Below are 24959 nucleotides of genomic sequence, written 5' to 3'. Positions count from 1 at the left end.
GTAGGAGGCTGAGGTTCAGTGTATAAGGTGAATGGTCACAGTTTTTTCCCCAGGGTAGGGGAGCCCAAAACTTGGAGGGCATAATTAAAAGTGAAAGAGGCAAGATTTAAAAGGGACCCCAGGAGCACATTTTTCCAGAGGGTGGTGGGGTTTTGGAACAAGCTGCTAGAGGAAGCTGTAGAAGCACATACAGTTGTGAAGTTTAAAAGAATTTTAGGCAGGTACTTGGAAAGGAAAGTTTGGAGAGATCAAGGCCAAAATTAGGGGTTAGCTCGGAAGCACGAGCTGGGCCAAAGGGCCTGTTTCTGTGCTGTACAGCTCTGTCTGACTGACACTCATTCTTGGGCTAATAGTTGTCACTTCAGAATCATGTCACTCTTAATGTATCAAACAGGATTTATAAACTGGATTTTTAAAAATATTAACTAGATGACACGATTATCTCGGATTTTTAGATGTGTCCACCAATTGGAACAAACAGAATTATTTACACCCACTGCTTTTAGCAAATAAACCTAGTTCAGAATAATCCAACCTACTAACTGAACACTAACTTTTCCAGGTAGCAGAAGAGCAGGGTCAAGAAAACCCTCCCGACCACGATCCCATTCATGACCAAAGCTGGTACCTGGATAGAACTTTGCGCAAGAGGCTTTACCAGGAATATGGAGTCCAGGGTTGGCCCATTGTTCAGTACCTTGGGGATGTGGTCTTCATTCCAGCTGGAGCTCCACATCAGGTTGGTGATCAGTTATTTTGATCTGCAGCTGAATGCATTTGTGTCACGCCACTGAATGGCGCTGAGAGGCGCACAAAGGGAAGTTGCATAACTGGATTTTCCCACTTCTCTTTCCTCCCAACCAAAATGGGACTCTTGCTGTTGTCTCCAGAATTCTTACGAGTGAGGAGCAATGGTAGGTGGTAATTTTCAGGAATCTCTCAATGGGTTCCATGAAGTGTGTGACACACCAATGTGTTGTTTAGAAGTTAGCAGTAATCTGGGGATGAGTCAAGACCTGGGTCTGCCAGCTGTTCAGGTATCTTCATGTACAGCAGAATGTCTTTGTGTGGTTTAAAGACCACCCTAGGAGAAGCACAACTGACATAAGCTTCAGCTTCCTCTGTGCAAATTGTCTTCTACCTGAGAGCTGGAGTTTCTAGACGGCCAAAATGTTGAAATCCTGTCTTAATACCCCTTTAGGGCAGAAAGGTCTGATCTTAAAATTAATGTAGAAAAGTGGGAATTGGAGATTTTTCATCACCTGATGGGGAAAATATGGTTCCCATTTTGCTCTCCACGTCTGATACAATACTAACTAAATGACTGAGGTCCTTTATATCATTGTTTTTAACATAATTTATTGATTTATTCAGTATTTTAAATTCAATGGATATTAAATGTTTTAAGAAGTTATCGGTTTGACTTGGTGTTGTATAGCCTCCAGTATCAATGCAGGCTTGTACCTGTTAATTTGTCCTGTCTGTTGAAAACTAGTTTCAACAGGATTGCTACTTTTAGCGTGGAAGGGAATGGAGAAAGAGATTTGGCATTGAGAAAGCTGTGCTAGCACAATTTGAAGTTGGGAGGTTTGCATATTATAACAGGTTAATTCCTCAAATATTCTTGCCTGCTTACAGGTTCACAACTTGTACAGTTGTATCAAGGTAGCAGAGGATTTTGTTTCTACTGAGCACGTCAAACACTGCTTCCGGCTCACACAAGAGTTTCGACACTTGTCTAACACACACACCAACCATGAAGATAAGCTCCAGGTATCTGAATTTGCTCTCTCCAACACCATGGTGATTTCATGTACAAATTGAAACAACATTAGCAGCAAATAAAGACAGTGCATTTGCAGCTGACAGTGATTTGGAATAATGTTCTTTTAAGTTGTAGATGGGGGAAAGAGGAGAAGTAGAGGATTTTATGACATTACTGATAACCTTTTAAATTAAAAATTGTGGCAACTGTTGCTGGAAAGACAAAGTGAACAATGTGTGCAATGTCATCAAGCAAAAATATTAATTCCATGAGGTACACGCCTCCACACAGCTATAAGAGATGTTATTACAATGGTGGTAGAGATGAAAACACTGAACCCAAATACACTATCCTAATGGAAACCCAATTCCATCTACCCTCTTCCCCCACTGTCCCAGCACTTCAGATTAATGGAATCCCAATTCCATCTATCCTCTTCCCCCACTTTCCCATGTCCTCAGATTAATGGAAACCCAATTCCATCTACCCTCTTCCCCTGCTGTCCCAGCACCCCAGATTAATGGAAACCCATTTCCATCTACCCTCTTCCCCCATTGTCCCAGCACCTCAGATTAATGGAAACCCAATTCCATCTACCCTCTTCCCCCACTGTCCAAGCACCCCAGATTAATGGATACCCAATTCCATCTACCCTCTTCCCCCGCTGTCCCTGCACCCCAGATTAATGAAAACCCATTTCCATCTACCCTCTTCCCCTGCTGTCCCAGCACCCCAGATTAATGGAAACCCATTTCCATCTACCCTCTTCCCCCATTGTCCCAGCACCCCAGATTAATGGAAACCCAATCCCATCTACCTTCTTCCCCTGCTGTCCCAGCACCCCAGATTAATGGAAACCCATCTCCATCTCCCCTCTTCCCCCACTGTCTCAGCACCCCAGATTAATGGAAACCCATTTCCATCTACCCTCTTCCCCCATTGTCCCAGCACCTCAGATTAATGGAAACCCAATTCCATCCACCCTCTTTGCCCCTATCTCAGCACCTCAGATTATAGAGATCACAAAGACAATTCGATAATTGTAATGACAGTGAAATAAAATATTACAAATCTAAGCTGTAAAATGTTTCTTAACAGTAATGCTGAGTATATTTAAATTAGAAAATTGTAATTACATTGTGGAAAAATGCAAGTGTAAAGTCTGGTACTCACATGAATGTAGTGATTCAATTGGTTGCACTCTTTCAACATGCAACAAGTTTCAGTCAGCAATATTTCTGGATTCCTGCTATTCAAGCAATTTAAAACAAATTATTAAGTCACAATTTTAAAATGTTTCTGAGAACCACTATATTTGTTTCTCATCTCCGTACTCTGACATTCCTATGTAATGTGCAGGTGAAGAATATTATCTACCATGCAGTGAAGGATGCTGTTGCAATGTTAAGAGCTCATGAATCCAGCCTTCTGAAGACCCAGATGTGATGTTCAAAGGACCGGTTGAAAGCTGGCTTCTTATGGTAAATCTGGACTTTATTGTTGGCACCAACTTTAATAAATTGACTGCATCAAGGACGCAATATCACACTCTTGCATTACATTGGCTGAACTAGGAAATGTGAATCTGTTATAATTTGTAAAATTGAGTGACAAAGATGTTCCTAGTTTGTGAATGAACATTTTTTTTCAGTTCCCTGTTAAACAATTCAAGTTACCATAGTTTTTCTCTGGCCCCCCCAGTCTATTTATTCTCTTGTTGTTAGGGTCTTTGTTGAAATGATTTGAGAAATACTTCTCTGGAGTTTTCCCATGGAAGGCTAAGGAAACAATAAAGAAACCCCACAACTTTTTCCTCTTGAGGGTCATCTATTTTCATGTCAGATTGGGGAAAAAATTTACAGGTATTAATAGGTAAATTCTGCCTGAGAGAGGATGCATTCTCAGAGTAGATTAAGTTCTTCATTTCAACATTATTACACAACTTCCAACTTTTGTTCCGTACTTGGATAGCCACACAGAATTCTAAATGCAAGAAATCAGTCAGTTCAAATTTCTTGTAACTTTGAATTATTTTTGTACTTTACAAGAATGTTTTGTGTTTAATAAGGTAACCATTTGAAAAGCAGTTGTGAAATTATCCAGGACAGAATTGGAATGGTTTAAGATCTGTATTTGCATATGCAGTGAATGATGCACATTTTGTATATGCTGCTGTGGATGCTTTCCATGGAGGAGTGGGGAGAAGTGGCATGTTTGTGGAGATATTATGTTTCAGTTACCATCCTTGAACTCATTGGATCTTTCAGAAATTTTGAAGTACCCTGTTCCTTACTGATTTTTTTTTTGCCTTTGTTACTTTAAAAATGTATTGGGAAATGCAATAAATGCATAGATAAAAATTCTAAATGGTGACAGTATCTGCTGCACCATACTTATAGATTTCTGTTGTGTGGGTTTCCTAAACATGGGCATTATACTATGCAACCAAATTGCATTATTGGAGAAATGTTTTCTAAATTGTTGCACAGTTGATTGTGAGTCCAAACTCCTTCCTTGTTCTTGAGTTTGGTCTAACTTGACTAATTTTCTTTCATTCACTGTTTTAAAACATATTGCTAAAATTGAGAGCAAGTTTTCTTTGGTCTGTGTACCAATGAACAAAGACCTTGTTTCTGTAACAAATTCAAAGATTGTTCTAGTCCAACTATTTTTAAAATTACTAAAAACTTTCAAAGTGAATGAAATTCCAGTCGTTGGTATTTCAGTAACTTTGATTACTCAGGATATATTGATATTTTGAATGTTTGTGTAGATTTGTTTGCTTTGTGGTTTAAATGCAGAATATCAAATTTGTTGACTGAAAACGACAAATTAAACAATAGAATTGTTGGGTAATATTTGTACAATACTGTGATTTTTACACAATATTTCAACATGCTGTTTATTTTAAAAAAATGTTTGCATTTGTATTGTTTTCTTATTCCCATCGAAGTCCCTAATGTTACATGCTGCTTTTGATGGAAGTAAAACACGAAAGTCTGCAGATCCCGTGGTGAAGTAAAATCACAATGTTGGAGAAACTCAGCAGGTCGAACTGTTTATATAGAAAAGATAAAGGTGCATAAACCAGCATTTTGGGCTCGAGGAATAGCCAAAATGTGGACAGGTGCCCACATGAATAAAATGGTGCATTTACTCTATTAAATCTCCTCTCTTCTACACTCCTAGGAATAAAATCCTAATCTGTTTAGTCTTTCGCTGTAACTCAGTAGCTCAAGTCTCAGCAACACCCTTTTACCTGCATTAAATAAGAATAGTTCTAAAGTATTCCAGGACAAACCAATTCCCTTTTGTTTGGTTTTATTAATGAATACAAGCAAATTCACAGCGGTTCTTCAATGTTGATGAGTAAATTATTCATATCTACAAAAAAAATCCCTAGTCAGGAAGAAACATGTGAAATATAATTATATGGTTGTAAATGATTGGCAGAGACTGAGTAATGCTGCTACAGTTCATCTATTTCAAACTCAACAGAAAGCCCGTACTAAAATGGAATTTAGACCCATAAGTTTTAAAGGAGTGCCGTTAAAGATCAAACAACTCTTATCCCGGATGCCTACACAAAGGAGTGCCATTAAAGCAAAAATAACAATATTAACAAATAAAGACAGTAAATATTTAAATTGATATTTCTTTGTCAATATTTTCCTACAATTGGCTATTTATAAACAAAATCTTATGGAATTTGTTTATGGAATATCCTTTCCCAATAAGGCAACTTAGAGAAGGTGATTTTTTTTCTTATAGTTTGTTTAAAAAGACATTAGTTTGCAAGAATCCCAATCTCATTACATCTGGGAATTGTACTGCAAGTACAAAACATCAGTGCTGAAACTGTACAGAATGACCAACTGATTAAAATTTTGATGGCAACATAAAGACGGTCTGACAAAATAGGAGAAAGAACTTGGAAATGTAGTCTCGTTCTTCTGGTAAATTTTGTACAAATTTAATACCTTACCTTTTACACAAATTATTTACTTTGGATTTGCATGAAGAGGATGATAGGGTAATGGGAAATGTCTACTACTCCGCAGCAACATAATTCTGTTGTAAATTCAAGTGGAAACTGTACAGCCAAGTTATTTACACTAATCAACTCCTGAGGGCAGCCAGCCGTGACTGCATTTCTTCAATATCTTCCTCTGCCTCCCCTTCATCTGATGTAGCTGTGGCCCCTTCTTCGACTGGCTCTGGGAGAGCATCAGTGACTTTACTGGGAGCTTTTCCAAGAGCACCTGCAAATAAGGTAATGGAAGATGTCTTTTGTGACTTGTCAATATTCATTGTTAGAAGAGAACGCACTTACCTATTCTCTCCAATAATGATCTGAATGCACTTTTACACTGAGATTTGACGATTAAAATGGCAATGCCCTAAATCATCATCCTTCCCCAGGAGCAGATGCAGAATGCAAGCCATAGGACTGCCATTGATTTTTCACAAATTTGTCCATGATAAACAAGTCAACCAATAATCCCAACACTATAGTGAGCCACAGCAAAGCAGCTCTATGGACAGCCCAGTTAGATTTTCTAATCTCAATTGTTGATATATTAGCTGTGACTGCAGTATTTTTCTTGACAGTAATTTTAAATTTGTGTCCACGAAGTATAACTACATTCATTAGAAGGATTTTTGTTTGAACTGTTGGAGGGAACATTTCTGTGAATGACAGAATGTAAAGGAGAGTGTCATAATGAAGATTTTAAAAAATACACAGATCTATTTTACCTGCAGTAATCTCAAAAAGTATTCTGTCAACTTCCATCTCTGCTGCTTCTTCCATTTCTTCTTCATCTTCCATGCTATCAAAAGTGTCCTCTAGCATCTCATCAATAATCCCTGCCTGAAAATTCATATGCAACAATTATGTACAATGCTTTAAGTTAGGTGTTGATCCTTTAAGAAACCTTTTCCCCCAGATTACAAGGCTCAAGAACGCCCAAATTTCTTCCACCTCCAATAAAACGTGCACCTGAAATACTGTCACTGATTTATTAAAGATGTTAACTTATGCAATGGATCATTTAAACCAGGGGGCTGGTGCCAGCCTATTTTGCGCCCTAGGTCGGGCCGAGCAGGGTAGGGGGAGAGTGCTAACAAGACTGAGCAGTGGGTGCAGTACCTGATCTCATTCAACGTCCGCCTTACCACTTTCTCCCTCCACCTTACCGGACCAACGCACATGCTTATTTTGTGTTAGTCAGAGCCACCTCATTCATGACGCAGAGGTGCCGGACCTGTTGTAATCTCTCTTCAACAGTGCCCCTCTCTTCTACTAGGCAGTTGCCTAGTTGGCCTAATGGTAGCTCCAGTCTTGATTTAAACACTGCGGGAATTACAGTGGACCCACAGGCCATGTAAGAAGACCCGATCATGTGGACACAGAGGGGGGCTACACGTTATGCTGAGATGCCAGGCCAAGGCTTCTGCTCCCTACCATCCTGGCCAATGTACAGTCCTTGAAGAACAAACTTGAACTCCAAACCAGACTTCAACATCAGAGAGACATCAGGGAGTGCTACATGATATGCTTTACGTAAACATGGGTATTCTGGACATGGCGCAACAGCTGACTGGACAGTGGTGTCAGGAAAATCCCGAGGAAGTAGCGTTTGTGTCATCATCAATTCATCATGGTGCATAAATATGACCATTATGTCCCGGTCCTCCCCAGATCTGGAACATCTGGCGATCAAGTGCCGCCCATTCTACCTGCCGAAGGAGTTCACTGCCATCATCCTGGTTTCAGTGTACATTCCACCCAGGCTAACGTCACGCTGGCACTAGAGGGACTGATTAATAGCCATGAGACCGTACATCCTGATGCCTTCCTGATCATTGTAGGGGACTTCAATCAGGCCAACCTGAAGACATCTGACAAACTACCACCAACACATCACATGCAAGAGCAGGGGAGCCTACATACTCGACCAGTACTACACCACCATGAAGAATGCCTACTGAACCATACCACGACTGCACTTTGGCAAATCTGATCACCTGGCTGTTCTACTCCTGGCATTACATGCAGGGACTGAGGACCACAGCACCAGCAGTGAAGACGGCGAAAGTATGGTTGAGCGTCCGCAGGACTGCTTTGAATTGGTGGACTGGAACATATTCAAGAACTCATCCACAGACTTCATCAACACTTGAGTGGACGAGTGTGCCCACATGGGCATACCAGGTGTTCCCCAACCAGAAGCCCTGGATGAGAGGATTCAGAACCTGCTGAGAGTAGGATCAAAGATGTTTAAGGCCAGAGATCCAGATCTCTGCAAGCAGTGCAGGTATGACCTGCAGAAGGCCATCTCTGAAGCAAAGTGGCAATTCCGGAGGAAGCTAGAGACATACACGCCAGCTTTGGCAGGGAGTGCAGGCCATTACATCCAACAAAGCAAGGGCGAAAACAATAGATGATTGTGATGTTTCATTACCAGAGGAGCTGAACACCTTCTATGCCCGCTTTGAGAACCAAACAGTGCCTATGAGAATCCCTGCAAAGGCTGAGGACCCTGTTGATATCTGTCACTGAGGTCGTCAGAACATCATTCAAGAAATTAAACCTTTGCAAAGGTGTCAGACTCTGACAGCCTACCTGGAAGGGTACTGAAAATCTACACCAACCAACTAGACGGAGTGTTCACGTACATTTTCAACCTCTCATTGCTGCAGTAAGAGGTACCCACCTGCTTCCCAAGGGCATCAATCAAGAAGAGCAGAGAGGGCTGCCTCAATGATTATCGCTCAGTAGCACTAACCTGTGATGAAATGCTTTGAGAGGCTGGTCAGGTCCAGAATGAACACAAACCTAAGCAAAAATCTCGACCCACTGCAATTCACTTGTCACAATCACTCCACAGTAGACACAATATCACTGGTTCTCCACTCAGCTCTGGATCATCTCGACAACAGCAACTCATACATATGGCTGCTCTTCACTGACTACAGCTCAGCCTTCAACGCCATTATTTACTCAGTGCTGGTCAAGAAGTTAAAACTGAGCTCGGCACCCTACTCTTCAACTGAATCCTTGACCTTCTCATCCGAAGTCTACAGTCAGTTTTTGGAAACAATGTCTCCTCGCTGATTATCAACATAGGCGCACCTCAAGGATGTGTGCTTAGCCCACTGCTCTACTCATTATACAGCCATGACTGTGTGTCCAAGTAAAGAGCACCTATAAGGACTTCACAAGTAGGTGTTAATTGGAAGTGCTGTGGAGTAATGGATTATTGTTTTGGAAAGCAACAGATGAATGAACTCAATAGATTGGGTCCGGTGCCACAGTTTGTTGTTCTAAGAGTGTATGTGGTTTTTTCTGTGTGTGAGAAATTAAGTTCTACAGTTCAGCAGTAGCAGCTGGGACTGGAACAGGACAAGCTGGCAAGCTTGTGGAAAAACCCCATTTTGAAGATGGGTTTTGAGTTCTTAGTTCAGCCTGGTCAAAGCCCTTGTGGTCCATACAAGAGGAGAGGATTGGCTGCATAATATTTCACTTGAAATAAGGGAAACAAAAAGGAACTCTGTGGTGACCTGAGAGAAAGGTTATCATCTGGAAAACCCTGATGAGGTAAGTTTCTTCGGCAAGACACTGAAGTGGCTGATCGGAATGGATCAATTGTGGACGTCCAATGAGCAACAAATCTCTCTGAAAACTGACAAGAACCTTCCTGAGCGGTAACCATTTACATTTCAAGCACCAAAACCTGGTGAAATTCATAAAAGTTAAATTCTGTGCACAGTATAAGAATTGCCTGAGTGGAAGTGAGGTTGGACTGTGAATCAAAGAACTTTTCTGAACTCACACACATATACACGTGCGCTTAGAATTAGAAGGGGGTTAAGTTAATAGTAATAAGTTTAAAGTTTGATCCTGTTTTTATGTAGAATTAAAAGAAACTTTTGTTTAAATAACCATTTGTCTTGGTGAATTTCTATTGCTGCTGGATTTTGGGGTCCTCTGGGCTCGTAACATCAGGGTGCACTTCATTCAGAAGGTGGTGAGAGTTGGAGTGAGCTGCAAGCAGAGGTTGAGGATACGAGTTCACTTTTGACATTGAAGACTGGATACAAGTCCCTGGATGGAAGGGGCAGACCACATTCAGGTCGATGGGACTAGGTGGAATAAATAATTTGAACCGGACTAAATGGGCTGTGTCTGTGCTGTAGTGTTCTATGGTTCTAAAGGTTAATTTTTTAAATGTTAGATTAGTGCAGACCATGATTAGCTTAAGATAGGTTCCAAACTCCAGTAGAACAATGTTTTATGTCTTACCTTCATCATTTCTTTGGACAATTCCCTCATGGTGGCTTGAACTTCAGGAATTTTTACCAAATTCTGCATGGCTTTCATCACTCCAGTGCTCTTCTCTAAGGAACCAGTAACTCTCACGACAGCTATGAAGGAAAAGCAAGAAAAATCAATACGTTGTACACTATTGTTCCACTTAGAACCAAAGAACATTACAGCACAGAAACGCCTTTCTAGTCTACGCCAAACCATTTTTTCTGCCTCGGTCCACTGAGCTGCACCCAGTCCTTAGCCCTCTATACCTCTCCCATCCATATATCTGTCCAAATTCTTATTGCATGTTAATTATTAAGAAAGACGGCAATTGGAATTGAGTATAGGAGATGGGATATTATGGTACAGTTGTATAATACATTGGTGAGGCCAAGTTTGGAGTATTGAATGCAGGTTTGGTCACTTATCTACCCACCACTGTGTGTGAAGAGGTTCCCCCTAAACATTTCCCCTTTCACTCTTAACTCAAATTCTTTGGTTTGTATCTCTCCTACCCTCAGTGGAAAAAGCCTATCTACATTTACTCTGTGTATCCTACTCATAATTTTTAAATACCTCTCTCAAGTCTCCCCTTATTCTTCTATGCGCCAGGGAATAAAGTCCTAACCTGTTTAATCTTTCCCTGTAATTCGGTTTCTGAAGTCCAGGCAACATCCTAGAAAACCCTCTCTGCATTCTATCTTACTGATATCTTTCCTGTAGATAAGTGACCAAAATTGCACACAATACTCCAAACTTGGCCTCACCAATGTATTATACAACTTTACCATAATATCCTATCTCCTACACTCAATTCCACTTACTGTCTTTCTTAACAATAATTAAGAATTCTGTTCCTTATAGGACACTACAGCAAAGAAACAGTTCCTTTCTGCATAATTCTGTCGACCTGCACCTAGACCATACATAGCCTTTGTCTTGTCTGCCACAACCACTTCATGCCTTTTAGCCCTCCTGATATTCCCCTCAAGGGTTTTCTTGCATTTCCAATATTCCAGTACCTCACTTATGCTCTGTTGCCTATACCTGCTATGCACTTCCTTCTTAACCACAGCCTCAATATCTCTCAAACAGAGGTTTCCTACACCTGTTAGTACGTTCCTGTCAGAATTAAAGACAAGTCTCAACTCTATACTATTAACATTTCACCTTAGGTTTCCCACTTTCCATGCACACCTTTGTCAGAAAACAATTTTTTTCCAATCCCCACTTGCCAGATCCTTTATGATCACTCAAATCCTTTTAACCCACTTCCATCACCTAGCCCATCTCATTCCCTAATATGTGATCACTCTCTCAATAATGCACTCTCTCTAGTTGGAACTTTTATATATTGATTGTGGAAACTAACCTGAACATATTTGATAAATTATAACCCAGCCACCTCTTTAGAATGTGGGGGGGGTGGGGGGGCGGAAGGGGCAGGATCTCCAGTAACTACCTACTTGGTTTTTTTGCAACTATCTGCTATCTCTTTACAATTTGCTCCTCCAATTCCTGCTGACTATTGGAAGTCTAGAATATAACCCCGTTAATGTAGTCATCCACTTCTCATTCCTCAATTGACAAGCCCTCTAAGCACTGCTGTGACACTTTCTCTAAATAGTAGCACCACCCTTCCCCCTTTCACCCTTCCCTCTCTATCATGTCTAAAGCAACAGAACCCTGGAACATTGAGCAGCCAGTTTTGACCCTCCTGCAACCAAGTCTTGCTAATGAACACATTGTCATAATTCCATGATTTAAGCTCCTCTGCCTTTCCTATAATACACCTTGCATTGAAATGGACAACATTTCTCTGTATTAAATTCCAACAACCATCCTTCTGCCAACCAACCATGATTCCTGCTGTAATTTTTGGCAACCTTCACTCTCCACAATACCAGACACTTCAGTGTCATCCACAAACTTGCTCCTCAGGCCATGTTTGTTTTCATCTAAATCACTGATTTAGATCACAACCAGCAATTGGCCCAGCACCAAATCCTAGGGCCCAGCACCAGTCACAGGCCTTCATTTTATTTGAGACGTGTTATTGGCATGTTTGGTGGTTATTGTTCATACCACCTGTCCTTGAAAATTGGGGTGGGTCACTGACTTGACTGCAGCAGTTGTCTGATGAAGGTCCCCCATCACTGCATTTATGTCGAGTTGTCAAGATTTGATCTGACAGTGAAGTTAGTATATGCCTTGGGAGGTGAAACTGGTGTCCCTTTGTGCCTTAACCTTTATTGGGGCAGTGGTCTCAAAATTGTTTTGGGGAGTCAAACTGCAGTTTGTGGACATGTCCACAACAGCCTAATGTTCCGATGAAGAGTGAAAATGGCGCTTCAGCTGTGATATGAAACAATCAAGGATGCTTTGTGCTGCAAGGTTGTTGGCACTGCACATATCCAAACACATATTCTATCACACTCCTGGTCTTGCCTTGTAAAGTGTAAAAACATGAACCTATGAAAGTCAGTCTGTCACTACAGGATATCTTGCCTTTAATCTATTTTCACGTGTGTATAACTATTGTGTATGTGTTTTTGTCAAAGTGAAAATGATTATTCTATCCAACTGTAACATCACTAAAAGCAAAGCTCTGCATCACCATTTCACTACTGATGTTGCAGCTTTAGTTCAAAAACAGGATAGAGCTAACAGTAGATCTTAAAGACCGTGCATTCTACATTAGGCCCAAATGGTACTGAAGTCTGCACACTGCTCATTACTTCCCATGTAGTTAGCGACTCATGCATTTCTATACCTGCTCTTCTAGCAAAAAGGACTTTTTGTTATTTATTCCAGTTCAATTTTTTTATTTCAATAAGGGATAGCATATTTAGCTGGTATGAGACCATTCTTGCCAGCTCCATTCATAAAGCCACAGGAGGCATGACTTAGCCTTCGAGAGCTCAGATTACTGGTGACTGTACAGTGGGACAGATATAGTTGATGGTATACTTGAACCTCATTTTAGCTATTACTCCTAAGTAATTTTATTACTTTATTCAAGGAATGGCTAATCTATTGTAAAAGCAGGAAGATCACAGATCCCCATGAAAGAAAACAATATAAAAAGTCATGGAATATTACTGTAATTCATGGGACAACAAACAGCATACCTAATTGGTTTTTCATACTCATAATGACAGAGTTCATTTGTGCTTTGGAAGCATATAATTTGCTCACAGCTTTCCTTGACCGTATAATTTCTTTTGCTAATATGGTGCATACATCTTTATGACCCTTCTTTGCAGCATCTTTCACAGACCTCTTTACTTTCTCCTCTTCTTTCTGAATATCTAAAAGAAATGGAAAATATCATGGCAAAATGATGTCTTTCCCAAATATCAGTGAAGCAGAATTATTGTCAAATAAACAAGGCAAGCACTTTTGATGATATTCCGAGGGTGTTGTGATCCCAAGGTCAAGACCATTTGGCCTGTCACATCCGCTCCAACTTATTATTAATCTCATCTCCCAGCACTTGGCCCATAATCCTATGCCGAGGCAATTCAAATGGTGCTCTAGTCCAGCCAATCTCAACGGGAACCTGCAGCCCCCCTCTCACTGGCTTGTTTTCACCTCAGGTAACATAAATATTTTTTATGTAGTCGGTGGGAGAGAAATATAGAAGAAACCAAAACTTGACTGCTTCATAGACTTTGAGCAGAGTCCTACGACGGCATACCCAAAAAAGGTTGAGAATGGCTGCTCTAGAAAGTTGTGAAAGCAGAGCTGCTAACAGCATTTTAGCAGTTTCAGGCAGAATACTCCAGATGACATTAAAAATATCCTAACACAATTTAAAGGATATCAACTGGACTATGTAGAAAGTCCGGTCAGCACTCCCATCAGTGTTATACTAGATCACTAGTCTAGATTATAAATTAAAATCAAAGATAATGTCTTCACTGGCATTTTCTAACTGAAAGTTGTATCTGCTATCCTGAGCCAGGTTACAAATTGAGTACTGACTTTGTTGAGTGACTGTTTCTTTTGCCAATGAGCGCTTCATCTTCTCAAAAAGAGCCACCAAATAAAAGTTGGGCATTTACGACTGACTTGGAAAAATTTCTGCATTGGCATAGTTACAAATCTTAAAGAGTCTACATGAGAAGGTTATCAATACTCAGATGTTGAGTCCATTCAAAACTGAGATCTTTGAACATAGGAAGTAGGAACAGGAGTAGGCCAAAAATGGCCCATCGAGCCTGCTCCGCCATTCAATACGATCATGGTCGATCTAATTTATGACCTAACTCCACCTACCTGCCTTCTCCCCATATCCCCTAATTCCTCTATCATGCAAAATAACATTCCCAAGGGAAGTAGTGCAAGGCAGAAAGATGAGGTGGAGCATGTAAACTTTTTGAATGCAGAGCAAACACATGGTGCCTTAAGACCTTACAGCCTCTCTTATGTCTAGCATTACTGTATATTAGAATCTTCAGTCATTTTTTCAAAAAGGATACTTTCCTCTGTAAGCGTAAGCTTCTGCTTAACAAGTGTGAACATAATTCAGAACAGGTGCATCTGTTCCATCACTGACTAAGTTCATGACTGATCTGATGATAACCGCAAACACTCCATTTCAGTGCATCTTTGGTAACCTTTCACCATCTTGCTTATCAAGTACCTAAACACACTGCATAAGAAAAAAAATTACTTCATCTCAATCTTAAATGGCTGGCCCATTTAATGTCTTAAGTTTTAGATTCATTCCATCTTCTCCCCATCCATCTTGTCAAGCATCTTGTACATTTTAATTGTCTGCCTCACTCTTCTAAATTCCAGCAGATTAAAGTCTATCCTTTCCTCCTAAGGCAACTTGCGCCTTTCTCTGAACTTCTTCCAATACTTTAAACAAGTAAGGAGGCCAATAATACAATCACTAGTCCAGATGTTCTCCCACTATATCAGCCATTCTCAATGGGGGCCATAGCACATTTAAGTAAAAGCCTTTTCTTTTCAGCTCACGTAACACAAAACATTTTTTATGTAGTCGGTCAAAGTACAGAAGAAACCAAAACCTGATTGCTTCACAGGGAAAGGGACCCATAAACCTTGAGCAGAGTCCTGGGGAGATGGGGCCAAAGCTGATAAAAGGTTGAGAACTGAAGAATCCTCTCAATACTTTTGCATTCAGTTCCTCGGAACCATTCACACTTTTCAGGCTTTCCTCATTATGTATCCACCCAAATGCTAGCTTTTTATCACCCTGAAAAATAGCCTATGTATCTATATTTTCACAATGCCATTCTGGGTTTCTGTTGAATACCAAGTCAAATACTTTACTGTGCAAACAGAAAAATAAAATCTTCTTTTACTTACCTCGAATTTGTCTATCAATCAATCTCATTTCCTTTCTTATTTTTAATGACCATTCTGTAACCTAATCAAAAACCAACATTATTATCAGTAAATTACATTTTTTTCAGGTAGTGCAACAGTCGAATGCAGAAATATCATGTGTAACATAAAACAGAAATAAATTGATATGTTTTATAACTACATGATTGCTATGGAAATTAAAGGATACATTTCACCGCATGCTATTATGTTCTTCCCATTTGGTTTGTCACTTAAGTTCAAGTCTCCCACGCTTATTGCTATTTCAAAGGCCTCAAACTCACAAATCTACTTTTAGGCAATGTTAGTAAGTGAGTTGGAATGTTTTACCTTTCAATTTCCCTCCCAGTCAGGATGCAATTGGTCTCTAAATATTATGGAAGAACTCAACTGATGTACAGCACTGAAACTCGATATACACGCTATGAAAATGCAGATCTCAGATGACCTAGAAAATCTCCCAAAACTAGTGGACTGCTTGATCTTGTTACCGAAATGTAACATTTGCATCTTTTAGTGTTAAATTCTATCTAACCTACAAAAGGACACTAATGAAAAGCTTAAATTTTTCCACAAACCTATTTTGAGACATTTCTCCCAATATAGTGGTATACTTTATTACGGGCTTCTCTTCACGGTAATAGTAACTTAGTTATTAATGGGTCTTCCCATTGAACTAAAATTGATCATTTTGACTTTTTTTCCCCACATTTTTATATTTCAAGCGCCTGCTTTGAACATATTTGTAATGGGTGAATCAAAAACAAAGACCCTAAGACGTCGTCCACTGAGCTGCTTCCGTCTGATGCTCTGAAGGTTTAATCTGACATTCCTCAAGTTCATTTTCCTGACCTTTCTACATAGCCTTCAATTCCATTACTGATCAAAATTCTATCATAATCTTAAAACAGACACAAATATCCTGATAGCCACAGCTTTGTGAAAGAGTTCCAAAACCTCACCCTCTGAGAGAAGTCTCAATTAAAAAAAACTTTATTCTGAGATCATGCTCTCTGCTCCTGGGCTTCCCCATGCAAAGTGGAATCCACTTTTCATTTATCCAACTAACTCCTTACAGACAAAATCATCTCTCATTCTTTCCAATCCAATAAGAGCCCTAACCTGAATAACCATTTCTTGAAGGAAAATCCCTCCACATCCAAGTAAACCTTCTCTGAACCAACACCAATGAAATAATTTTCCTTAAACAGAGGGATGAAAATTACAGTGCTCTAGATGACTTCACTTGTATAATTGCAATAAGATTTCCCTTTTTGTATAAGAGCTAACATTCCATTCATCTTCTCTATTAACATCTGTACTAGACTCTTTTCTATGATACCCTCTCATTCTTAATTCCAGCAAGTACTGTCCCAGGTGACTAAAGCCCCTTTCACACTTGCAAGTGGTCCCAGAAATTAACAGCCATCAGCTTAAAAAGGGTCTAGTGTGAAACAAAAATCTTCTCAATGCCAGTGCTATCAGCTTTCCCACACTATAAATTGTTATGCAATAGTGCTACTAACTTTTCCATGCTGTATAAATTGTACATGATAGCATTACCTACTTTCCCACACTGTTTCAAAATTATCTGCTATTGCTACTTATTGCTGGCACTTTCCCTTGGTCCCTTATAAAGGTTTATATAGGTCGGCACAACAACAACAGGGGCTGAAGGGCTCATACTGTGCTGTACATAAAGCTTAATTATGTTATAATTAGGCATGATTAATTTTCAAATATAAGATCATAATACATTGATCAGGATTTAGGGCAGGTCCACCATCGCCCGATGCGTCATGACGTCAGCAATAGAAGGTAGAACAGTTCTAACCCTGGGGATGGCTCCTTGCAAGTGTGAAAACATGCAGTGTCCCAGTTAGGAGTGGTCAAGTGTGAACAGCAAAAACGCCATTCCTATCCCAGGACACTGAACAGCCAATTTAGTGGGATGCAAGTGTAAAAGGGGCTTTCATCTCTCCTTGTAGGCTAACCCCCTCATCTCCAGAATCAATTGGTGAACCTCCTCTGCACCACCTCCAAAACTTTTCTCAAGTAAGGACAAGCAATATTCCAGATGAAGCCTCACCAGTACCCTGTACAGTTGCAGAATAACCTGCCTATTCTTAAATACAACCCCTCTACCAATAGCCCTTTTACACTTGCGTCTCCCACTAAATCAGCCATTCAGTGTCCCGGGATAGGAATGGCGTTTTTGCTGTTCACACTTGACCACTCTGCACGTATTCACACTTGCAAGGAGCCATCCCCAGGGTTAGAACTGTTCTACCTTCTATTGCTGACGTCATGATGCATCGGGTGATGGTGGACCTGCCCTAAATCCTGATCAATGTATTATGATCTTATATTTGAAAATTAATCATGCCTAATTATAACATAATTAAGCTTTATGTACAGCACAGTATGAGCCCTTCAGCCACTGTTGTTGTTGTGCCAACCTATATAATACTTTATAAGGGACCGTGGGAAAGTGCCAGAAATAAATAGCAATAGCAGACCATTTTTAAACAGCGTGGGAAAGTTGGTAGTGCTATTGTGTACAATTTATAAAGACCGTGGGAAAAAGCGATGGCGGACCTGGCCTCCCTGAATGTCGTGCAGTAGAGAAAGGGCTGTATGCACGGCTGCATGCACGGAGCACTCATGGAAGGGTTTCTCTGCCCGCATTGCATTCTGGGAAGTCAGATCCCTCATTTCTTTTTTTCACGGTCTTTATAAATTGTACACTATAGCGCTACCAACTTTCCCATGCTGTTTAAAAATTGCAATTTATTTCTTCTCTTTTACCATTGGTACTTTCAAAAGGCAAAGTTTATACCTTCATTTTAATCTTTTCTTCTTTCACATTCCTGCACTCTCAAAAACTTGGGTCATTTCTGTCCTAGAATGCAATTGCCTGTTCTACACTTGCCTGATTGCAATGCCAGTGTCTGCAGATGCTGGGGATTGCACTAGGGGATGAGGCAGTCTATCCTTGGCATGGGATGACATCAACTCACACTGGCATTGAGACAATTTTCATTCTCCACTAGACCCTTTTTATGCTGATTGGCTGTAAATTCCTGGGACCACTTATAAATGTGAAAGGGGCTTAAGAAGGCCAACATTCCATTTGCCTTCTTGATTACCTGTGCACCTGTTATTCATTTCCAAACACTCTCAAGTCCCTCTGCACAACAGCATGCTGCAATCTTTCATCATTTAAATAATAATCTAAATGGATAACCTCACATTTACCAACATTTTACTCCATCTGCCAGACCCTTCCCCAATCACTGAACCTGTCTGTATCTCTCTGCATCCTGTGCACAATTTTCTTTTTGACACAATTTAGTGCCATCAGCAAACTTGATATGCTGCACTTGGTCCCCTCTTCCAAACGGTTAAAAGTGTATTGTGAAAAGTTGCAGGTGACACAGCTAGCACGATAATATTAGTGTCTGTGTCCTGGGTCAAATCCGGCACAGTCTACAAGGATGTTGTACATCCTGTGTCTGCTTGGATTTTGCCTGGCTGCTCTGGTTTCCTCCCACCATTCAAAATAATATACCAGGGTTGTAGGTCAATTGAATGGCACACGCTTGTGGTCGACGGCCTGTTAAGGTGCTTTATGTCTAAAGTTAAATTTAATGCACCCTGATCAGATGTTTTCAATGGTCTCTCTAAATAAGGGGGAAGGGAGGGAGGAGAACTGAAAAGGGGAAGAGGACAGCAGGTTAGCAGAAACCAGAAAAGTCTATGTTAATGTCATCTGGCTGGAGAGTGCCCAGACGGAAAATCAAGTGTTGTTTCTCCAATTTACAGGTGGTCTTGGTGGGATAGTACATAAGGCCATGGACAGACATGTGAGTGTGGGAGTGTGACACAACTGAAATGGTTGGCTTCTGGGAGGTCTCTGACACTGGTGCAGACAGAGACACACAATGAGACACATTTTCCCCTCTCTGCCTTCCATGGAGACTTCTCCCTCCTGCACTCATCCCTCTCCACGAGTCGTACCCCCGGCACCTTCCCTTGTGGCTGCAGGATGCGCCATACTTGCACCCACACCTCCTTCCTCAGCATAGTCCAGGGCCCCAAACAGACCTTTCAAGTGAAGCAACACTTCACACATATCCACAGGACTGATTTACTGCATCTTTGTGGCCTTCTCTACACCGGAGAGACTGGGCACAGATTGGGAAATCGCTTCACTGAGCACCTTCGCTCCATCTGCAACAGTGACAGAGACCTCCCAGAAACCAACCATTTCGGTTCTGTGTCACGCTCCCACACCCACATGTCTGTCCATGGCCTTATGTACTATCCCACCCACACGTTGGAGGATCACTACCTAATTTTCCATCTGGGCACCCTCCAGCCAGATGGCATTAACATCGACTGCTCACCTGCTCTCATTCCCCCTGTAAGGGATACTGGATAAGGGATACTGGAATGTGATGAGTCAAGCAAGTACTAATTAAGGATGAAGTATTATGGGTTAACTTAAGGATAAGGGATACTGGAATGTGAGGAGTCAAGCAAGTGCTAATTAAGGATGAAGTATTATGGGTTAACAAGGTGAAGGGATATTGGAATGTGAGGAGTCAAGCAAGTGCTCATTAGAAATGAAGTATTATGGGTTAAATCAGGGTGAAGGGATGCTGGAATGGGAGGAAGGGTTATAAAAGTATAATAAAATAAGGATCTTCAAAACAGGATAGCAAGTAAATAGCTTTAGCAAGTCTTGGGGATTGATTAATGAGTAAAGAACAAAGACATGATATTTCCTGGCTAACAAGTTTGCAGGAAGGCACATAAACTGATAAGAAGTTAGAATCCACGTGGGCGGAATTACCTAATGCTAAACCAATCCAGGAGGCAGAAGAATGTTAGGAAGAAGGTATCTCTGAACTGAAATGAACTGTATAAAAGTTGGGCCTGCCTCAGTATCTGTGTGTATTCCCAGGGTAAGGGGAAGCACCCAACTTTGCATTGTTGTATAATAAATGTTCTTTGTTCTCAATTTTTGTCTGGAGCAAATTCTGTGAAGATACTTCTGTTTCTCACCCCCCCATCCCCTTCCCAGTTCTCCCCCCCACCCCCGCTCTATTCACCTTGCCTGCCCTCCTCCCCATGATTGCTGCTCCTCTCTCCCACCCTCCCCTTACCTTTCATCTCCTGCCTTTGCTACCACACCTTCTCTCCCCCCCCCCCCAATCTTTTGATCGGACGCCTGCCGACATTTTTCAGCACCTCAACCCGAAACGTTGGTTATGTATTCATTGCATTTGCTATATTAAGGACCAGCTGAGTTTTTCCAGCATTATATTTTCTCCAGTGCCTGGAAGGTGCAGCCTGGAGAGGGGACGTTCGGACTTTCTGGCCAGGAAGAGCGCCCTTGCCTCAGTAGAGTGGCATGGAAATGGTCCAATCAGAGAAGACCTGTGCCTCCAGCTCGCCAATGAGGACTGGCGAGAGGCGGGCCCTCCGTCCGAGGGCAATCACGCAAGTATGGCGCTCGGTTGCGTCTCGCCCAGCGACGACCGACCGAGGGCGGGGGAGCCTGACGCCACCCAAAAGGGCCGCAGACGCCCAGCCTGCGGTGACAAAGCTCGGTGTCTCTCGACTGAACAGTCAGGTGTAAAGACAACGTCGTTACCAGGTCCTTGGGCGGCCGCTCCTGCGATTTCCCGAATAGCCCCATCGCGGACACCACGGTCGACGAGCGACGCTTCGCTCTCGGTCCGCCCTGCCTCGGCACTTCCGGTGGCAATGACGTCAGCCGGCCGCGGCCCCGAGGTCCCGGTGTGCGGCTGCAGGAGGCGCTGGAGTAGCGTTGAGGCGGGACCATGTTCTCCCGCCAGAACCAGCAGACGTGGATGGGGTCAGAGCAGCCGGACTCTCCGTTATTCAGCATCTGCAGACCTCAGTACCGGATTACCGTATATACGCGTGTAATAATCGATACTGTGTAAAAGCCCCCCTCCTATTTTGGCCCCTAAGTGTCAACCCGTGACTCTCATCTCGACCCTGGCCGCCTGCCCACCTGAGCGCCAGGCACCGTGACGCAGGATTCTCGCCTAGGCTCCGGCTACCCACCCACATGCCAACTGCCCACCCAGAGGAGTTCCCCATGCCCCGACTGCCCATCTGAGCTCTTGACAGCCTGATGCAGACTTACCACCCGTCCATCTGAGCGGCGATTTATCAGTCCTAATGGGTTGAAGAGGATTCAGGATTTCCTCTGTTACGGAATCCAGAGGATCCCAAAAACCAGCAGCAATAGATATGCACCACAACACGGGATTACTTAAACAAAACTAGTTTTTAATTATATTTGAACACGAAAACAGAATTGAACTTTAACTTATTACTTAACCTACCTAACCCACTTAACCCCCCCTCCCTTCTAATACTAAGTGCAGATGGGTGTAAAGATTAGATAAGTTCTTGGATCACAATCCAATCTCACTGGTTGCAGGCAATTCTTGTACTGTGCACAGAAGTCAGCATGAACAAAGTTCACCAATCTTTGGTGCTTAACAGGTAAATGGTTACCACTCAAGAGGGTTCTTGCTGGCTTTCAGAGAGATTGCTTTTCCAGCACATCCGTAACTGATTCCTTCTCAATCAGTCTTGCTGACGAAACTTGCCCCCTTCAGGGTTCTCCAGATGATCCTCTTTCTTTCAGGTCACCTTTCACACTGCCAGTCTTCTCCTTTGACCAGGCAGCCTTCCAAAGTTTGCCAGCTTGTCCTTCTGGAACTGATTTCTGTCTCCTCTCTGTTTCACATCCTCCCTCTCTCAGAGCAAAACTCTTCTCCCCTGTCTGCAAAGATCACATGCCCTCCCAGGCCAGCCGTATTCTGCACCTTTGTTGCTCTTTCTGCAAAAAGCACTCTGCAAAAGTCCTGCAAAAATTCTGTGTTTTGAACTGTGTGTGTGTGCAAGCTGCTCCAGCAATTCCTCCCAAACCACCTCTAAATACTCTGTCACATCTCTTTCTTTTTAAAAAAAATTTATTTAAAATTTTGCAAAATAGTACAAAAGAAATATACATACATGAAAAAAGGCCCTTATTCCCCCTACCCCCTCCCTCCCCATGGAGCTTAACATACAAAAAAAGATATTGAAAAATATAAATACAGTGGGTTGAATTACAATGCAAACAAAAATGGTATTTACATAACATTTAACTTAATATATTTCAAATATGGAGTCCACATATTTTCAAAAAAAAGATAGTTATTTTTCAAATCATATGTAATTTTCTCTAAACACAAACATGATTGAATTTCATTATGCCACTTCTGTATACTTAATTCTACATCATTTTCCCAAGTTACCACTAGGCATTTCCTGGCAACTGCCAGGCTTAAATGAATAAATGCAATGTTATTAATGGGTTAATATATCCTAATAAGCACAGCCATGGATCCATAAGTAAATCTGTTTGAAATAAATCTCGCAAAAACTTAATCTTTTCCCAAAAAAAATTTAACCTTTGGACATTCCCACACAGAATGTTATAAAAGTACCTATCTGGTCTCCACATCTAAAACACAAATCAGAATCCATAAAGCCATACCTCTTAACTTTTTTGGAGTTAAATATAACTGATGTGGAAAGTTATAATTAACTAAACTATAATATACATTAACTAATTTTTAACACTATGTAAATATAAATCAGACCATACTTCCTCAGGGATGATCATAGCTAAGTCCTGTTCCTATTTATCTCTTACTCTCAACACTCCAAACTTCTTCATTTTTGATTGTAATAACAAATACATCTCTGAAACAAACCCTTTCTTTCTCTTATCCATAAGGAATATTTCAAACTTCGATTGCCTTGGTAATATCAATTATTGACCAAACTTATGCATTAAAAAATCACGTATTCGATAATAAGCAAACAACATTTTTTGTGAAATCCCAAACTTCTGCCTAAGTCTATCAAATGAAAGAAATAAACCTGCCTCAAAACAATCTTCAATTAATACCAAATCTTTTGAGTCCCACTCCTTCAAATAAGGGTTATGCATTGAAAAAGGAATCAAATTATTTTGATATAATGGAGTTTTAATTGAACATATTTCTTTTGAACCTATAAGCTGATTTCACTTGCTCCATATTTTAAATAAATGAGTTAAAACAGGTAATTTATATGTTTGCAAAAGCAATAAATTCCATTTATATATAAAATTATGTATTGACCTTTCTTGTATCTGATCCATCTCCACATATGCCCACATTGGTGGTTGGTCAATATCAAACAATCTACTAATAAACTTCAATTGTGCTCCCTGGTAATAGTTCTGAAAATGTGGTAATTGGAGATCTCCTAAGTCATATGACCACATCAACTTTTGCATCGATACTCTTGATAATTTACCTTTCCATAAAAAGAAACGTATCGCCTTATTCAATTCTTTGAAAAATTTCTCTGGTACCAAACACGGAATTGATTGGAATAAATACTGAATACGTGGATAAATATTCATTTTAACACTGTTTACTTGGCCAATTAATATCAATGGTAAATCCTTCCATTGATTTACATCAGATTTAATCTTATTTAATAAAGGTAAATAATTTAGACCATATTCTTAAATTCCTTATCAATAATTACACCTAAATACTTAATCTTCTCAGACCTTTTAAATTTAGTAATTAGCTTACAATCCGAATAATCTTCAGATATTGATATCTCACTTTTATCCCAATTTACTTTGTATCCTGACATTGACCCATAATATTCCAATAATTCTTGTAAGAGTCATAATGAATTCTTAGGTGTAGATAAATATATCAATACATCATCTGCAAATAAGTTAATTTTATACTCACGTTGTCCAATTGTAATACCTTGAATAGCCATATTTTGTCTAATTGCTTGAGCTAAAGGTTCCATAACTAATGCAAATAAGGCTGGTGACAATAGACAGCCCTGTCTGGTTGATCTATACAGAGTAAATGCTTGAGAGACCTGACCATTTGTCACACCTGTGCAGAAGGATTCTTATGTAACGTTTTAATCCAAGTTATAAAAAACGGCCCAAATTTAAATCTTTCTAAGACTTTAAATAAAAATTTCCACTCAACTCGATCAAAAGCTTTCTCAGTATCCAATGCTAGTATCATTCATTGATTAACTTGCCATCTGGATGCGTTAATTATAGTAACTAATTTAGTAATATTATCAACTGAATATCTACTTTTAATAAATCCTGTTTGATCTCCATGTTCTAATTTTGGTAAAAAATTAGGTAATCTGTTAGCCAAAACTTTTGCTACAATCTTATAATCTACATTAAGTAAAGATATAGTTCTATAAGAACCAACTTTCCATGGATCTCTATCTTTCTTTGGTATAACTGTTATCAACAGTCTCAAAATGATTCAGGAAATATCAGTATCTGTGGCCTGCCTCAAAACATCCATATATACCAGAAACAACAAGTCATGAAATTCCTTATAGAATTCCACTGTAAATCCATCTTCGCCAGGT

The 24959-nt window shown here is 40.6% G+C and overlaps 2 protein-coding genes across 7 annotated transcripts in view; one reads left to right on the top strand and one right to left on the bottom strand.

Annotated features, from left to right (window-relative positions):
- LOC138757027 (lysine-specific demethylase 3A-like) overlaps window positions 1-4621 on the top strand; it is a 107177-nt gene extending 102556 nt beyond the window's left edge. For all 5 annotated transcript variants that reach the window (XM_069923640.1, XM_069923637.1, XM_069923636.1 and 2 more), the window contains exons 24-26: window positions 563-739; window positions 1639-1773; window positions 3125-4621. In XM_069923640.1, coding sequence (XP_069779741.1) covers window positions 563-739; window positions 1639-1773; window positions 3125-3211 — 399 coding nt within the window. In that variant the 3' untranslated portion in view covers window positions 3212-4621. The remainder of the gene's footprint in view (window positions 1-562; window positions 740-1638; window positions 1774-3124) is intronic.
- A 448-nt stretch (window positions 4622-5069) lies between these two features.
- The window catches only part of rnf103 (ring finger protein 103), a 78668-nt gene continuing 58778 nt past the window's right edge, over window positions 5070-24959 (bottom strand). Inside the window, exons 1-6 of one of the 2 annotated variants that reach the window (XM_069923643.1) lie at window positions 21106-21220; window positions 15426-15486; window positions 13214-13393; window positions 10074-10195; window positions 6524-6638; window positions 5070-6027 (exon numbers count right to left, since the gene is read on the bottom strand). In XM_069923643.1, the coding sequence (XP_069779744.1) occupies window positions 5885-6027; window positions 6524-6638; window positions 10074-10195; window positions 13214-13393; window positions 15426-15486; window positions 21106-21150 (666 nt within the window). In that variant the 5' untranslated portion in view covers window positions 21151-21220 and the 3' untranslated portion in view covers window positions 5070-5884. Of the gene's footprint in view, window positions 6028-6523; window positions 6639-10073; window positions 10196-13213; window positions 13394-15425; window positions 15487-21105; window positions 21221-24959 lie in introns of those variants that run through there. The other variant, XM_069923644.1, reaches the window with a different exon arrangement.

The sequence above is a fragment of the Narcine bancroftii genome, chromosome 3, assembly GCF_036971445.1.
Source record: "Narcine bancroftii isolate sNarBan1 chromosome 3, sNarBan1.hap1, whole genome shotgun sequence".
NCBI lineage: Eukaryota > Metazoa > Chordata > Chondrichthyes > Torpediniformes > Narcinidae > Narcine > Narcine bancroftii.
Note: the sequence above shows the minus strand (reverse complement) of the source record. Positions and strands in the feature narration are given on the sequence as shown.